Consider the following 18262-nt stretch of genomic DNA (forward strand, 5'->3'; position numbering starts at 1 on the left):
CTGTAAGAGCCTGGTGAAAATGTGCTCACGCTGCGGACCAGCTCCAGCCTTTGATCTTGGATTTCACGGGGTGAAACATCCCTTTTCTTGCAGAAATCGCCGCTAAAACGGCGATAGCCTCAAGGTCTGCAGAGGCACCGCGTCCCCCACGACTCGGGGAAGGGTTTGTGGTAGGCGTCCGACGATTCAGCCTTTGGATCTCGCGTGATAATTTGGAGATATTTTAGTTTTTAAATATTCTGTATCCTATCTTGGAATTCTTGTGCTGTTTTAAAGAGTTTCAAGAAGAAACGGCTCTGAAATTGTGAGGGGAAGGAGAGCTGGAGCAGTTTGGCCAGGACAGCAACGTGGAAGAAGGAAAAAAAAAAAAAGGCAGAGTTTAAGGCAAGAGTAAAGTTTACATATTTATTTATCGGTATTTAAACAACACCACTAATTTCTATACCTTAATACGTCAAGGGACGTACCAAGGTGGGATTTCTCTGTTGTCTTTTATAAACCGATATCGGCGCCGCTTGGGGCATCTTTTTCAGATGAATCGCACTTAAAAAAATACACCCAACCCTACTAGCTGTGGATGTCTAATTTCACCCTAAGTCTGGTCTATGATTGAGTTTAATTCGGATAGAGACGCTCCGTTGCGGATTCAGTTAATCCGCTGCAGTGTTTTAATGTCGCCGTAGATGTTTCTGAAGCGCCTGGTCTTGTGTTGTGGGTACCGGCAGGAGAAAAGGATCTTCTTCACCCCTGTCTCCAGGAATTTGGGGACTCGAGGGCTGGGATAAATCAATCTGATTTAACTCCTTGGCGTGCAAGTTGGATGCAGAAGGGGGCTGGACCGCTTGAAAATCCACAGCGCTGTAGAAACACTCCTGAATCCCTCTTTTTTTTAAGAAAAACTTACATGCTGCTGTCTAATCCCCGTAGCTAAACCCTGAAATATTCAATTAGTACGGCATAAATTGGCTCCAACAGCAGCTTTGATGCAAAAGGTGGATTTTTTTTTTCCTTAGCATCCTACTGCACGTTGTATGAATGAAATCCGTCTGCACTACACCACCCCGCGGCTTTATTTTCCCCCCAAATAATTGTAGTGCTGGGGGAGAGGGAGCAAACCGCGGATAAGAAGTTATCCTCGGTCTCGGTTACAGTCTTCACGTGAACATCGTGGAACGAGGTCAGACTCGGCACTCTCCTCGTTCGCTTTTTCCAATCCATTCCTAAATGATCTCAATGATGACGGATGAAAATTAGTTTCCCTTTTCCATCTCTATCTAATAAAAGAAATATTTTACCTGGTGTAGTTCTTGCACGCACCCACGGGCATGTAATTTCTGCTGACTGATGCTTTGTGTGTCCTACAGCAAAAGCTGAGTCCGGACTTGGAAAACACCGGGATAAAACAGTTTGAAACCTGGATTATAGGAACAGCCGCCGCCTCGATACCCGTCCACGGCATTATCCTCATTTCACGCTTAAAATGATGCTGCCGGGCTTGGCTGGCTGAGAGTCGTTAGTGGAGGCAAGAGGATCCCGACTATCTTTTATCTTCTCTCTTACTAAAACCATAACCGCCTTTCACAAAAAGAATAGTAAACCACCTTGTACAATTTTTTTTCCCCTATAGGAATTAGGGGATTATATTTTTTTAACTGGATCCGTGGCTTGGGAAAAAAGCTCCTTCCATATTTTCCTCCTTGGACAATTTCTTGGCTCTTGGTCTTATTCTGCAGAGCCCTCGTTCCTTTTCTTACCTCGATTTCCCTCCTCCATCTGCAAAGCGCTGTTGGAGGGCTCTATTTTTCCTTCATCCCATTCATAATCGAGTGTTTTCCAGTACAGACGCCCCGAAACCGCCTTATTTTCCAACTGCTGAATCCCCGCTGCTCCTGTGTAAGTCCACTGATAGAAAAAACTTCCCTTGTTTGGGTCTTTCCAACTTTACCTTCGTTAAAACCACCACTGGTGCCCGTGTGGAAGCGGGAATTCTTAATTCTGGGTGATCCTGGAGGAATCCGATCCCCATTTCCACGCGTTAACGGGGATAATTAGCATCGCTTTAAAGCATAATAGGGGAAAATAGGCACGCGCCAGCCCCAATCCATCTCCGGGAATGCTTTATGAGGCTTCTTTATAGCGTGTGCACAGGTCTTCGTTGCTGTCAGCCTGGGACAGACGGACAGACAGCCTCTTCGCTTTCTCTCTCTCTCTCCGGGAGGTTTCTCAGCCCTCTCCCTAAGAAAAAGGGGATGCGCCGACCTCTCGCCGCTTTATCCCCCGGGATTTTTGAGCAGCTTCACGGCAGGTCGCTGGGAGGATGCGGGAGGCGAAGCCGCTCTTCCCGGGATGCGTTATCCTGACGCCGCCGTTGAGCAGCACCTTCAGCCGTTGAGTTCTGGGGACGGGGAAAACTAGTTTCGTCCACCCTGTGTGAATTTGGGGTGGGAATTTTCCCCTCGCAGGGGTTTTCTTGCCCAGGTTGCGGCTTTGAGATGCGGTTCCTGAGATCGAGGACGGTGGGAGCTGTACGAAAGAGAGGAACTCTTTGAGCCGGGATTTAAACATCATTTTAAACCGATACCGAGCAGGTCTTGAGGAGCAAATAGTACTCTTCCATCCTCTCCCATATTCATCGCGCTACAAGTACACGAACAAAAATAGCACTTAATAACACGAGAGCTGGAAGCAAACCACTTCCTGGGGTTTTTCAGATGAAAACTTTGAAGTGGCAAGATCGATTTGTTGGAAAATTATTCCCGCAGGGAGCAGCACGTGCTGGGCTGGACACCGGGAAGGCTCCGGGTGGAGTTTTAATAACATCAACTGAACATCCGCATCTCAGGTTAGGAGGAAGCCGCTGCGTTTTCCTGGCAGCATTCGCTGGAACTATCAACTAAAAGATTGTTAATGAGTTGTGAAACTAAGAATTTGGAGGTTAGGAAGCGTTCGATGCGCTGTTAGCCGTTAACGTCGCCTCTCTCCCTTGCCTTTTGCGCGTTTGAGGCGTGGGATGGTCGCCGCACGTGTTGATGCGTGTCTCCTGGCTGAGAGTTAAAGGGAGCGTTGGCCACCACAGATTTGCTAGTTGTTCTTTGCAGCTGCTGGATTTTCCAGCCTAGCTGCCTTTTCCAGGCTATTTCTAGGTAATATATCCTGGGGTGGGATCCGTAATGATGCCATTTAACCACCAATTTCAGTTTTATGTTTCGCAGCGCTGCGCTTTTCCTGCAAGACCACCCCTGTCTTGGATTTGGGGGCTTGGCTTTGCCTTTACACACCGAATTCCCACCTTTCCCTCCTCCTGCACGCCCGCAGAAGAAGCCCACGGCTTTATTTTTGCTTTCAAACGCAGCTTTTGCGTGCTGCGAAGGGTTGCAAAGTTGACTTCAGGCTGCAGTGACTCGGCGTGAGTACCGCAGGGGACGACTGTGAGGAACAAGATGTTTACAGGAGGGAGACGTTTGGTCCGAAACCGGTGGACAACGTAGATCCTATTTGGTTCCTGCTTACCGATGCTTCCCGGGGAGCTGATCATCTCATTCCAGAGCACGAATAAATGCAGATCGCTTCATTTTTAGTACTTTCTCGGGCGCGACGCTTTTTCTGCTGAATTTTTATAAGCCACCTTTGCTTCTTACCCACCGAGTCGCGCTGATTTTGGAGTAGACGTGCACGCCTGGTTAGCGTAGAGAGCGGCGCAGCGATGATACGGTCCAGTTACCAGAGCAGAAACAGGGTTTAGGATTAAATTCGGTCGATAATCCACACTCACGCCTTCCCCAGCTTCTCCTTGCACGTGCTGCAGTCCGACGGGACCGTACTGGCTGCATTTTGCTGCTTGGGCTCCCTAAACCTCGTGTGTCTTCTAAAAACGGGATTTAAGTATTTCTGTTTTCCTGAAATTAGAGTGAAGTTGCTGTAGATGAATCCCGCGCTGCAAATATTGCTGTAACCTGTGTCTACGTGGTAGAAATAGTTGGTTTTAACCTTCTTAGTTAAACATGAGCAACTCAAAATAGAGTAAAATCCATTTTCCACTTCAGCAGCTCACCTTCCAGGCGTTATCTGGGATGGGCACTCCAAGTAACTTGTTTAAAAAACAAAAACACCTACAAAATCACTTTATTCGTTGATAACGCTCATTTCTCATTTTTAAAGATTAATTTCTTCATCTTTTTATTCAGGCTGAGGCAAGAGAGGAGGAGCATTTAGGGTGGCTTCTTGCGAATGCAGCCACTCTCCAGATCTCGGAGCATCTTTCTCGGTCGCTCCTCGAAGGTGGGTGGTAGAGTCGCCTTCAGGTTTCCCCCCGTTAGTTGGATACGTCCCTGATCAAGCGAATCCTTGATGCGGTTTCTTTTCCAGCAGCTCTGCTCACATGGATCTGCCTCTTATTTCAGTCTCCAACATCTGCCCTTTTAAGCCAGCCTGAAATAATCCAGCTGCCCAAATAAAAAGCAGCATTTTCTGATGGTTTCCTTGCTTATACTGCCCTCTTCAAGTCGTCAGGAGAGATTTTTTTTTCCCCCTTAGGACTTTTTTCAGAGGCTGGTGCCATGACAACCTTCTGTCTGTTCCCGGTTATTAATTTCTCCTGCTTTTCAACTGGGAAGATATTCCCAAACCCAACGTGCCCATGATTCCTCCTTCTCCGCTGTCCTCTGTCGCTCTCAAACACATCGCCTTCCTCCATCCTCGGGACCCCCGTCCTTGGGCTTTGCCCCCGTCGCTGCTCGGCCAGGCTGGACTTGCGCAACTCTTCGTTTTTCCCTCCGTAGAGCCAAGAGTTTCTCCGCTTTCTGCGTCCCGACCGCTGATTTGCGCCCGACAAAGCCGTCAGATTTATTCTCTTGTGATTCCTCTGGCTGGTGTGGCCGGTCCCCATCTCTGCTGTCCTCTAGAGCTGACCTCCTCCTCCAGACCTGTGGCCGTGTTCCCTTTTATCCCATCAACACAGTGAATTTTCCAGACCCGTTTCTCCATTTTTTTCCCCAATATTGTCTCTGCTCCCCCCCCCCAATCCCCATCTCAGCTTTAGGGTAGAAGAAGGAGAGGTTCTTCCGCAGGTCTTGGGCTCCTCCTGGCCTGGCAGTTCCCTCTGCCGGCTCCCGCGCCGCATGACAGCCCTTTCCCTTCCCGCCTCTTCCCCGGGGGAAAAAAAACCAGGATTTTTCTTTGGCAGGCGGCATTAAAATCACGTGGATCCAGCCCAGTGCAGGGAGCGCGGCCCTGGTGAACTCGACCCTCTCTACGCTAGCTACCATCCCAGCGAGGTCCGTCCTCCCGCGTCTTGCTTAGATCTTTGCCTAACGAAGCGCGTAAACATTAATCACGGTAATCAAGTAAGCGTTTTTCCTGATTTTCCTACGTTGCCGTGAATAAACGTGTTGTCTTCGGATGACCGAGACGGTACGGCGTGGAGTAGGTCGGTCTGGCTCTTAGCGGTAAGGTTAATGAAGGCGTTCCGGTCACCGTATCTTGAGATGGCGCTATGTGCCGGTTTTCCTGATCTACAGATGAATTCTTTTCTTTGTATTAATTCTTTTCTTAATCTGTAGATTAAATTGGTGCTACGTTTGGATTTTCTTAATCCTAAGAAATTAAGAAAACCCGAACCTAGCACCATCTATAGCACAATCTGTAATACAGATTAGATTTCTAAAATAATGCAGATTTCTAATCCATAATACAGATTAGATTAAGAAAACCTGACCGTAGCACCGTCTTAATCTATAGGTTAAGAAAACCCTAACGTAGCACAATCGATAATACAGATTAGATTTCTAATCCATAGCATAGATTAGATTAAGAAAACCCAAACGTTGTACTATCTTAATCTATAGATTAAGAAAATCTTAATCTTATTTTGATCTATAGATTAAGAAAACCCGAATGTAGCACTACCCACCGCACAATCTATAGCACAGATTAGATTTCTAATCAAAAGGGGATTAGATTTCTAATCTGTAATGTAGATTTCTAATGTATAATACAGATTAGATTAAGAAAACCTGACCCTAGCACCGTCTATAGGTTAAGAAAACTTGAGCGTAGCACTATCTGTAGCACAATCAATAATACAGATTAGATTTCTAATCTAATAGGGATTAGATTTCTAATCTGTAATGCAGATCAGATTAAGAAAACCCAAACGTAGCACAATCTGTAATACAGGTTAGATTTCTAATCTATAATATCCATTTCTAATCTATAATATCCATTTCTAATCTATAATATAGAGTAGGTTAAGAAAACTTGATCGTAGCACCATCTTAGTCTACAGGTTACAAAAAATCCTAACGTAGCACCATCGATAACACAGATTAGCTTTCTAATCGATGATACAGATCAGATTTCTAATCAATATAGATTAAGAAAACCCAAACGAGCACCTTCTTTATAGATGAAGAAAGCCCTGACGTAGCATCCGTAGCGCAATCTATAATACAGATTTATAGATTATACCTTACCGTACAGTAAAATCTGGGTTTACGTTCTCCACCCTCGAACTCGTCTTTCTGATTTTGCTGCTGATTTTTAACCCCAGAGGAGGCGCGGCTCTGTCAAACCCAATTTCTTTGAACTCCCCGATGTTCATCTTCCGTGTCAGAGATTTTTCCGTACCAGTAATTGTCCTTTTTTCCTGTGAACGTCCCGGGCGGGCGCACAGCGGCGATCCCCGTAGTTCTGGTGAAAGATGTCGGGCTGCGAACCCTTGGCCGAGCAACTGTTAAAAATAGACATTTTCTGATATTTTTTTCTCATATTTCTGATATTTTGGCACACAGGTGGGGCGGTAACATAAGAGAGGAGCCGTAACGTGACCACAAAGGCCAGGGGAGAGAGTCAAAGCATCTTTTTATCAGGGCAGAGAGGAGAAAAACAGTGTGAATTGGTGTATTTCCAGCTAATCCCTTAAAAAAAGGTCACTAGAGTTTGAAAACGCAAGAGGAGACCGGTAGGATCTTTCCGAAGGAGCAAGGAGACAGCGAAAAAGATACGGGATAAATTAAATAAGGGATAAATGAAATCAGTGAAAATAAAAGGGTAAATCTGATATAATACTTAACCGCCTGGACGGGTGGTTGGAGACTTCGCTTTTAAGTGGAAGGGGAAGAAATTAAACTGATGACGGAATATTTTCCCTTCTTTTTTAAAAAAATAGCCTCTCCTTGGCTTCCTCTTACGGCTGGCTCTGGGAGAGCTATTGTATTAAGAGGCAGCAGAAGGAAATCAGTCGGTCGCAGTCCTTGAAATGATGAATTTCAGGAAGGAGCTTGCCCTAAAGGTGGAAAAATGCCTGGGAAAAACTGAAATCCCGGTGCCGGTTCCTCGTTTTTCTGTAGGTGTCTCGTGTTTGCAGGTGTCCGTAGACTCCTTCGCTTCGCTGGACTTTGATGTACGTTAAAAAAAATCTATAATTCTCCGGAGGTAGCCTTCGTTTCTGATGCCTTGGGTTGATGCCTCAGATTAATTGCTTTGTTTGTTTCATCAGATACAGTATCTAAAGGCATTTGTGCCTGAAGCCACGGAAGATAGATGGACAAGCCAAGCAACTTCTGACTCTGCATCATTTTCTGGGGCAAAATTATATGGCAATGTATCCTACAAGGTAATGTAGCCCCTTGCACTGAGTAAAGAAGATTCTTTTTGCTTGGCCACCACTTGATAAGAGCAGTTTATCCCTCGAGATCCCCCCCCTTTCACACGCGACTTAGAGGAATCAGCACCGCCCCGAAGCGAAATTCAAGGAATTTTGCAGGAGAGGGAAATCCAAATTGCCTCCAAATTGTGTGGTGGTTGAGTTAAATCTCCCCGGCGGAGAGCGGGCAGGCCACCCTGCTAGCGGGGGAAGAAAATCAGGAGCAAAGTGAAAGCTGGGAGGAGAGAGGTTTGACGGGACAGCTGAACTCTCTGGACGTGATACTCCTGTATCCACAGCTATAAAATCTCCCGGGGGAGCGTAGGGAGTCTGCCGCAGCGATCTTGTCGCTCGAGCGATGCTTCAACTCACTTGGAGCCCTGAAAAGTTAAAACCCATCATCTAAAGACCAAAATCTGATGTTCCCCTGGTCTGTTAGTGGGTCGGTGTCGGTTTTAGGCCAGTAAAAGCAACGGACCGCAGACTTTAACCAGGGGTTTAAGACTGGCTGAGGTTTTACGGGGATTCGGAAGCAGCTTAGGGACGTGGCAGGTAAAATCGCACAGATGCTTCATCTCTCTGGCTCTTCGTCCCTTGCGGTATGTGCGGAGACCACGTCTGCGCGTCCAGACCATGAGCAGGGACACGGGGCTGCTCTACGGCAGCAGGATAAGACCCCAAACCCGTGGCCAGATGCTTGTCATGAGCATATATACGTACCTATATATGTTTATATACTGACTCAAGGCCAAGTATATGTGCGCTAGTTCGCTCTGCCGAGGTTAATGCCTCAGTGGCGAGTGGGTTTTTTTTCCAGATCGCACAGGGGTGGCAGTCCTAAACCAAATCAGTTCTGCCTCAGCTGAGAAAGGACTCGATAACCCCGCGAGCGGAGAGATGGGAAACCTTTTCTTCCTCACTTTCCCCCGGGTGTCACTCGAAACTGGTGAAATGACGAGGCTCTTAATTTATCTCGCACAACATATAGTGGTCTTCTCTAATTAATAGCTGCGTGTCTTAAGCTTAACGTGCGCTACATGTGCTCAGCGTTAAATTAGACGAAGGACGCATGTCGCGGAGGGTGTCTTTACACGAGGAAGGTCCCACACGCCCAGCGAGAGTGGGGATTCACTGTGCGGCGGCGGTGGTGAAACCGCCAGTTCACGGCGGCTGGTCCTGGCTCGGTGGTGACCCCTTCACGCAGCTGTAGCTTAAGAAGATGGCCGGGCTGCTTGGGATCTTTGGAGAGCTCTGAAATACGCCCTGGGAGAAGTCCGCAGGCTCAGCAGAAAGGCCTTTTTTCCCCAAGTTTCTGGTCTTCAAAATGATATTTAAATTAGCTACCTAAAGATTATCTATCGAGATTATCTACCTAAACATTGTTACCTAAACATTATCTACCTAAAGATTACCTACCTAGATTATCTACCTAATGATCATCTACCTAAATGATCTACCTAGATTATCTACGTAAAGATTAGATTATCTGTTTAAAGATTGTCTAGCTAAAGATTATTTATCTAGATTATCTACCTGTAGGTTATCTATCTAAATGATCTACCTAGATTATCTACCTAAAGGTCATCTACCTAAATGATCTACCTAAAGATTATCTGTCTAAAGACTATCTAGCTAAAGATTATCCATCTAGATTATCTACCTAAATATTATCTACCTAGATTATCTACCTATAGGTTATCTACCTGGATGATCTACCTAGATGATCTACCTAAAGATTATCTCCCTAAATTTTCTACCTAGATTACCTACCTAAATGATCTCCCTAAAGTTATTATGTACCTAAAGGTTCTCTACCTGAAGACGGTCTACCTAGATTATCTACCTAAAGTTATTATCTACCTAAATTATCCACCAAAAGCAGATAGTATGAATTAAATGTGGGTCTGTCCACTGCATGGTTCAGTTGAAGCATCCCGCAGATGCTCGACGTTCACCTAAAAGACAGACTTTGGCATGAAATCGGGGTGAGCTGACCCGGGGTGGTGGGGTGGGGGCTACCGAGAAGCTGAAAGGAGGTAAATGTGTCACCCTGCGCTCCTTTAGCTGGAACTAGAAGTTGGCCAGCACCAATTTAACTTCTCTTCCCGGTGTTGGCCTACCCAACCCTGGAGCTGAAGCTGGTACCTGCACGAGCAGCGTTTGGCTCGTTAGAGCCTCGTTTAGAGGTGACGAGGACTCTTAGTGGAGGCCATTGCTTGACCAGATTAGGCCAGAACAGGGATAAAACTCACGCTCGCTAAGGAGCGGAGAGGCGACGCCAACGCCTGGCGTGGAAGAGACAGCAAATTGCCTCGGAATCTCCTTTCTTACACCGGGATCCGGAATGCTGACATCATTTGTTGGGACATCTTCTGTTATGACACAGCGCTGTTACTAAGCAAGTGGGGCGCAAGGTCTAGTTGCCCGAGCTAGTCTGGCGGAGGTCCGCCGGTTTATTTTTAAGCAGCGCCTTGTACCGAAAGCCTGGGCTTGAAGTGACCTCCCCTCCCTTCTCCTTGTTTTGCAGGGTGTCCGGTGAGGAATGCAATGGGATCAATAGCATGTCGGCGGAGAGCGGCCCTGGAACGAGACTGAGAAATTTGCCGGTGATGGGGGATGGACTAGAAACCACCCAAATGTCTACGACGCAGTCACAGGCTCAACCCCAACAAGGCAGTGCTGTAGGCGTTAATCCCCCTCCACCGGAGACCTCCAACCCCAACAAACCCAAGCGACAGACCAACCAGTTGCAGTATCTGCTCAAGGTGGTGCTGAAGACGCTATGGAAGCACCAGTTTGCGTGGCCTTTCCAGCAGCCCGTGGACGCCGTCAAGCTGAACCTCCCTGTAAGTAGAGGTCGAGAGACCAGGCGATGGTTCTCGGTGGAAGGAGTGAGACCGTTGGGCTCTGGCGCCTGCGTCCGCCCTTCTCCTGGAATCACGGAATCCATCTTTAATGGTTGGGCTCGATGATCCAATGGTTGGATTCAATCTAACGGTTGGGCTCGATGATCCAGCGGTTGGGCTCGATGATCCAACGGTTGGATTCAATCTAACGGTTGGGCTCGATGATCCAGCGGTTGGGCTCAATCTAATGGTTGGCCTCAATGATCCTACGGTTGGCCTCGATGAGCTTAAGGGTCTTTTCCAACCAAAACTATTGTACTATTCTATGGTCTTTTAGAAAATACACACACGAGGAAGAATTTCCAGTGGCTCAGCTACTGCCTTGCCTTTTACCACCCTCCTCTTTCCTCTGGGACGAGAAGAAAGTAGGAATAATATTTCAGGAGTCAGGGAGGGCGAGTCTGTAGTTCTCTGTTCCTTTCCCCCAACCAAGCACCAGAAATTATTCAGCACCAGAAGTTATTCAGCATCAAAAATAATTAAGCACCAGAAACTATTAAGCGCCAAAAATTATTAAGCCTCAAAGATTATTAAGCGTCAAAGTTTATTAAGCAAATCATCTGTCGGCTTGGGCTCTGCCTTACTGCTTCCCGAAGCCCAGCGTCCTTTTCTGTGCCTGGCTTAAAGCCCTGCTCCATCTCCGCTGCTTTATCAACAGCATCTTTCTTGGAGATGAAAACACTCGAAGCCTTTCACAGAGCACCCGAGTACTCAAGCGGCCGCTGCGCCTCTTGTGCCTCGCAGCGCCGTCGGTAACGCACCTCTCGTTTCATAAGGGATGCCAATTTTAAGTTAATTTGCAGTAAATCGACGGGATCCAGTGCACCCTCAGTTTGCAGATGACACCAAGTTGGGTGGGAGAGTTGATCTACTTGCGGGTAGGAGGGATCTAGAGAGGGATCTGGACAGGCTGGATCGACGGGCCGAGGCCGATTGTATGAGGTTCGACAAGGCCAAGTGCCGGGTCCTACACTTGGAAAGCTGCCCAGCAAAAAAGGACCTGGGGGTGTTGGTCGACAGCCGGCTGAATGAGCCGGCAGTGTGGCCAAGGCGGCCAACGGCGTCCTGGCTTGTGTCAGAAACGGTGTGGCCAGCGGGAGCAGGGAGGTGATCGTGCCCCTGTACTCGGCGCTGGTGAGGCCGCACCTCAAATCCTGTGTTCGGTTTTGGGCCCCTCACTCCAAGAAAGACCTTGAGTGCTGGAGCGTGTCCAGAGAAGGGCGACGGAGCTGGTGAGGGGTCTGGAGCACAAGGAGAAGGGTCTAGAGAGCGTACGAGGAGCGGCTGAGGGACCTGGGCTGGTTCAGTCTGGAGAAAAGGACACTCAGGGGGGACCTTAGCGCTCTCTACAACTACCTGAAAGGAGGTTGTAACAAGGTGGGTCTTGGTCGCTTTTCCCAGGTGACAAGTGATATGACGGGAGGAAATGGCCTCAAGTTGCTCCAGGGGAGGTTTAGATGGGATATTAGGAAAAATTTCTTCCCCAAAAGGGTTGTCGGACACTGGAACAGGCTGCCCAGGGAGGTGGTTGAGTCACCATCCCTGGAGGTATCTAAAAGACGTGGAGACGTGGCGCTTGGGGACATGGTTTAGTGGTGGGGTTGGCAGTGTTAGGTTAACAGTTGGACTCGATGACCTTAAAGGTCTTTTCCAACCTCAACACTTCCATGATTCTAAATTGACACAGAAGCCTTCTCCTGGGTTGCGTCACTGCCCGCCGGTGTCCTGCCCGGCACATCACGCATGGGAAAGGGAACGGTGCAGCCCTTGCCCGCTCCCTGCCTCAACCCCGGCACCATCACCAGGCGGAGTTAGAGTAAAACCCAAGGAACTAGCAAAAATTGAAGCGTAATTTAGAGATCATTTATTCTAGTAAATCACAGCGACGTCTCCTTTGCCGCACGTCTGGTCTGGACCCTTCCAGCTCCCACCGGAAGAAATTTGTTCTCTCCCTCCCTTGAGATGCTCTCCCTTGAGAGATACATTTTTGCGTAACGCCCACTTTCCTTGTCTGGTTTACATTTAAGATACAATACCTCTAAATATCTAATCTATTACCTGAGCATTAGGCTATTTAATTTCTCCGTGGTAGGAAGGAGCTCCCTGTTGCATGTGGGGAGCGTTGGTTCTATAGCGATGGCGTTTCCAGCCCTTTTTTTTTTTCCCCTAAACGTTACGCCTAAAAATAGAAACACCTTTTGTTAATCCGGACGCCTTTAAGGGGCTGTAGTAAATCTGATTTCCCCACTTCTGTCGCTGCGTTCGACGTGTGACCTCCTGCGAAGGGTCATTCATTTCCCGTAAGACTTTTAGGAATGACTCGGCACCGTTACGAACCAAAAACCCAGAATCGGGGAATTTTAGTGCCTCTGGGGGTAAATTACTCCTCTCCCAAAGGTTTGTCCTTCGGTTTAATTAAAAATCCCAGCTGAGACACTGCTGGGGACGAAGTCTGGCAGCTAAATAACCTGCTGGGCTTGGAGGATCTCACCCAGGTGGGTCTGGGGCTGAGACAGAGGAATCCCCATCCTTAAATTCCGTGCAGACCCGTGCGTGGCTGATGTTTCAGTTCCCACACTGACATCTCCCTCTTTGCCCTTCGCAGGATTATTATAAGATAATTAAAACTCCGATGGACATGGGAACAATAAAGAAACGCTTGGAGAATAACTACTACTGGAACGCTCAAGAATGTATCCAGGATTTTAACACGATGTTTACAAACTGCTACATCTACAATAAGGTACGAAAAGTTCCCCAAGCTGCGTTTTTCCAAGGGAAATCTTCCACGTCCTCGTTGGACCGGCGCAGAAACGCAGGCGTTGCTTGTTCGGACGGTCCTTAAAAGGAACGACCGCCGAGATCAGCTTCTTTAGGAAAACAAACGGGATTAAACCGATGAGAGCTCAGGCACGTCTGTTTTCTGCCGAGAAGCAAGACGGACAGGGCTGGCTTAGCAGCCTTCCCTCCCGGAAGAATTATTAGCAGATATCTTCAGTCTAGACATCGTTTTGTTTCTTTTTTTTTTTTCTTAAAAGGAAATTTTAAAGATTTTCTTAGGGTCTGACTTGAGCAGAGCCACAAACGTTATCAAACAAATACTTGAGAAGTAGGTCTGTGCTTCATATTTTCTCTAGCTTTGATAAAAAGCCGACTTGAGGCTGGTTTGAAACTCTGAAATCTGGTAGGGAAAAAAACAGGGATGTACGGAGCAGCACGTTGGGTTTATCGTGCCAGACCCTGACCTCGCTGTAGATGATTCCCCTCCAGACAGCGAGAAACATCCCAAAAACCATTTTATAAACGGTTGCGCAACCGTCTGGGGCGCGGGAAAGAATATCCGGAGGGATGAGGAGCATCGCAGGGCGTTTCCACAGATGGTGGTGGTGGGACAGTGGCCTCTGTTGGCCAAAACCTGGGGGTGATGGTGGAGCTCGGAGAGTTGGAGAAGGTTCTCGGAGGTGGTACCAGGCTGTGCTGAGGGCAAGACGCTCGCTCGTTATCTTCTTAAGTAGTAAGAGGACAGCAAATAACAAACGAAGGGTTTCCTGCTGTCCTCGAAGCGGTCAGAGCCTCAGCCTTCCCGCCACCCTTTTCCTTCCCTGACCACTCCACCCTTTCCACCGCTTGCCCGTGAGTTTCAGTTCCCGTTCGGTTTCTGCCCTTTGTTTCTCACGGGTCGTTTCTCTCCATCCCCTTTGCTTCACCCTCGTGTGCTTTGACCTTTTTTTTTCTCCTTCTCTCAGAAACGTTGCACAAGACCTTTCTAGTTTGTTCCAAATAAATCGTCGTTAGCAGTTTTGGTCTTTCAAAACCATCTCCTTGGCCGTTGCCCTTTCTGGTTTGAGCCAGCATGATGCAACTGGAACGCGGGTAGGCTCTTAAAGGCTTCAAATTATTCATCTACGCCGTAAAGTCTTCTGCCGTGTTCTCCCACCACGGTGTCTTCCCCCCGCCAGCTTTCTCCCTGATCTCCCCCACCCTCCCTGATCTTCACCGGTCTCCTCCAGACTGGAGGGCAGAAGAGCATCTAAGCTAAAGAAACATCTCTGTGGACCGCGCGGAGCCTGCAAACCGTCAACCGGGCAGGTTTGTGCGCGCTGTCCGATGGCCAAGCCTGGTTTTAACCGTCCGCGTGGTGATGGCAGAGCCAGAGCTGCCTTCTCGTCTTGTCACCGTGTCGTGACAGCGATGGCCGTTGGTTTATGGTCTTCACGTCAACCCGGACTCTTGTTCTGTTGCTGCCTGCCCTTCCCTCTCTGCCCAGTTTTATTACTACCCGCAAAACAACTTCAAACCTTCGTATCTCCGGTCTCTTCTCACCTGCGGTGCTGCAGGGTGCCCCTGGGCAGAAGAGCTCATCCTCTCTACGTGTCCTCCTTTCTGTTTCCCTTCACCTTTGCAAATGCAGGCTTCTCCTCCGGATCCGTAAGCACCGCTTAGTGCCGTCCTCTCCTTCCACACCGATTTAGCAACAAGGAAAGGCGCAGAACAGTCAACTTCCTCCTTAAAAACCTTTTTCAGGGAGGAAATTCCCTTGCAAGCCCATGCCGAGCTCTTTTTATCCCTTACCCTGATGTTCTATGGAGAGACTTCCTCCATGCAACCCACCGAGTCAGGGGGCTCTCGCCCGCTGGAAATGACCGGCTGGCGTTAATCCAGCTCCTTCTTTTTCCCTCTGTTTTCCTCCTTCCCTTCACTCGGAAAACAGCCTTTGCCGTATGCAGGTAACACCTTGCGTGGGTTTATTCTCCGCTGCATCTCCTTGGTGACATCCCTGCCCATCGTCTGGGTTTGCCTATAAAATATAAGGGCTTTAGGGCGAGGATTTGTCCGCGGATTCGGCGCTTGGGACAGTACCCCGTACCTTTCCGCTCCACCGTAATGGAAATAGCAGTGCTAAAGAGGGTGAAAATACAAAGTCCTCTCTCTGGAAATACTTCCAGAGGGAAATTTTATATCTATATTTATGTAAAGGCATATATTTTCATATATGCTTTGCCTAATTTATTGTTATCTCTTTTTTTTCCAGCCAGGGGATGACATAGTCTTAATGGCAGAAGCTCTAGAAAAGCTTTTCCTACAAAAAATCTCCGAAATGACCCAGGAGGAAACGGAAATCGTTATAGCCCAGACGAAAGGAAGAGGCCGCGCGAGGAAGGAAGCAGGTATGACGCTTACTCGTACAACGGTCGCGTTTAAGCCACGTTCGACTTCACGCGGCGTCTTGACCGCAAACCCTGGACCTGGTTTCGTTCTACGTAAATCAGGGTGTTTCATTGGGGTGTTAATTAAACGCGGCCATCCTTCCGTGGGATTGCCGTGGTCGTCGGTGTTCTCAGCGCCTCGCTTTATTGCTCAGCGCCTCGCTTTATTGCGTAGTGAGTCTAAAATTGGGCAGGAAGGAGGGCGGCTGCCGCGTGCTCTCGCCTATCTGCGTGAGACTCTCTCCGGTGAAAGGCAGGGCTGTGTGAGGTCTTCAAAGTCTCTCGTCCGTGGTTCTGGGCATCGTTTTGGGGGGAGAAGGAGCGTTGGGGACAGACTTTGCAGTAAATACAGCACCGCTGAAGCACGTGTTCTGCTAGTGGCGGTCAAACGTCGTCGTTCCCGGCTTTTCCACGAAGGTAAAAAGCTGAAAGCGATAGTAAAAGTGTTTAATGTCTGCTGTCGGGGAGCTGAGATGATGAGATATCCCTCGCAATACCTCGAGGGTAAAGTACAGCCGTTAAAAAACAGCATGAACTCTGTCTGTGGACCTCTTTGAGTTCCACAGCCACTTTTCATGTCCTCCCGGATGGACTCGGTGCTGTAAAAAAACTGCGTTGTGTTAGAAAAGCATCGGTGACCCCAGAGGAACCGATCGCAACGTGGCGGCTACAGACCGACGGGGGAATCCTGGTGCGGAGAGCGTCTGAAAACAGTCCCGAGCATCCCAACCCACCGCTGTCCTCCGCAGAACTTCCTCAAGTTATAATTTCCACACCTCATTTATTAATTTTGCCATGATTGGGGATAGATAATGACGCTTGACGAGCTTACCGTCCTTCGAAAGCACGTGTTGCCCCAAGCGAGGTGGAACGCCGCTCCCCGAAGATGAATGCACTTTGCGCAGACCTGACCTGTGCTCGGCCAGAACCCCAGAAACCCGTTTTTTTTGTGGCCAGACTGATGAATTTACCTTATCTTGCCCTTTTCCAGGGCTGAAATACTAACCTGCAGGCGTTAGGCTCTGCATAAAGTTAAACCGCAGCGTTTTGAGCCCTGTTTAAGGTTATAAATGGGTAAAATGACGTTCTGTATTTGTGTCTATTGATACCTTAAGACTTGATGGTAATAGTAGGCGTTTTTTTTGAAGCTTTGCTGCCGGATTAGTAATTTACAGGATCAAAAAGTACCATTTTGCTCACTTAACCCAACCTTCTCTCTGCTACGTAATACAAAAGCGCAGTTCAACCACCGATTCATTTATTTACGGTCTGTCTCGTAGAAGAACATCTAATACAGAGTTAAAAAAAACCTCTGCTGGCGCTTTAGAGGAGGAACGTGTTAACTACGTTTGATATTTTCCTGATAAGATTCTTGTCGGAACTCTGCGGCACCGTCTCCTCTTTAAATAAGTTTGTTATACTGAAGGCTCCCCTCTCTTCAAATCGGTGTTCTCCGTAATAATTGAATTCTTTCGCTGTAAGGAGGTTTTTTCAATCTCTTAGTCCTCCTTTACAGCTCTTCTATGAACCCTCTCCCGTTTTTCACATCAATAACTGTGCGCGCCACAGCTGGATGTAGATGTGACCGCTACTAGAGGTAAAATACCCTTCTAATTCCCCTGTTTATACCTCAAGGATTTCATTTGCTCATATTTTTGCATACCAACCGTTCCCCAGGCTGGACGACGGCTGCCGACACTGTCGGATCATCCGTCAAAGGGTTGAGAACATCCTGGCCGTGCTTTGATCTCAGCAGCATCTCATCGGACACGTCCGCTTTGGTTTCCAGATCCCCTTCTTCATTTTAAACATCTCTCCCCTCGATCTTACATCATTCTCATTCTTCTAACCCAAACGCTGTGCGATACCGCGGCGAATGTCACGGGCAGGAGCGTCGCTGAGCTTGCGTCACTACAAAAAAAAAAGATGTTCTGATCATATTTACTGCCTGCGAGCTGGCGCGAGCATCCCGCGACCTTTTTCGAATGCTGTAAATTCAGTCTCAGCCTCGGACTGGGCGTGCTGGGATCAGAACAGGTTATTTTCCGAGGTTTACTGGAAGATCGGCAGGAGATGGCCAGGGATTTTGACGGTCAACCCTCGAAGGGTTTTGGGGACCAGTTGTTGGGGTAATAGAGAAGAAACCGGACTTTTGTAGTTGCTGTTGAACATCCTCAGTAGCTGTTGGAAGAGAAAACATTTCTGTACTGCCATCACCCGGACAGCGAGAGCAAATTCAAACCGGCAACATTCACTAAATCCCCTGAGTCTTCCCCCCGTTTATTGTTGACAATCCTCATCTCTCAGCGTAGAGGGACTTCATACCGTTTTCACAGCATCTTTCCATTTAAGACACCGAGGAACAAAAAAAGGGTCGTAAAGCCGACTCAGGCGACTTCAGTTATTTTGCCTTTTATTTTCTTTTCCCTTCCCTTGGCAGGTTTTTGCCATCCGTGTCTCTTTCCGTTACAGGGCTGTGCACGTGTCCACGCGTGTTTTTCTTGCAC

At 48.0% G+C, this 18262-nt stretch overlaps 1 protein-coding gene across 1 annotated transcript in view; it reads left to right on the top strand.

The window, feature by feature from the left end:
* Positions 1 to 10180: 10180 nt before the first annotated feature.
* Positions 10181 to 18262, top strand: part of BRD4 (bromodomain containing 4) — a 48858-nt gene continuing 40776 nt past the window's right edge. The window contains exons 1-3 of the mRNA XM_059833094.1: positions 10181 to 10488; positions 13154 to 13291; positions 15581 to 15716. Of these exons, the coding sequence (XP_059689077.1) occupies positions 10204 to 10488; positions 13154 to 13291; positions 15581 to 15716 (559 nt within the window). The 5' untranslated portion in view covers positions 10181 to 10203. The remainder of the gene's footprint in view (positions 10489 to 13153; positions 13292 to 15580; positions 15717 to 18262) is intronic.

The sequence above is a fragment of the Gavia stellata genome, chromosome 38 (genome assembly GCF_030936135.1).
Source record: "Gavia stellata isolate bGavSte3 chromosome 38, bGavSte3.hap2, whole genome shotgun sequence".
Taxonomy (NCBI): domain Eukaryota; kingdom Metazoa; phylum Chordata; class Aves; order Gaviiformes; family Gaviidae; genus Gavia; species Gavia stellata.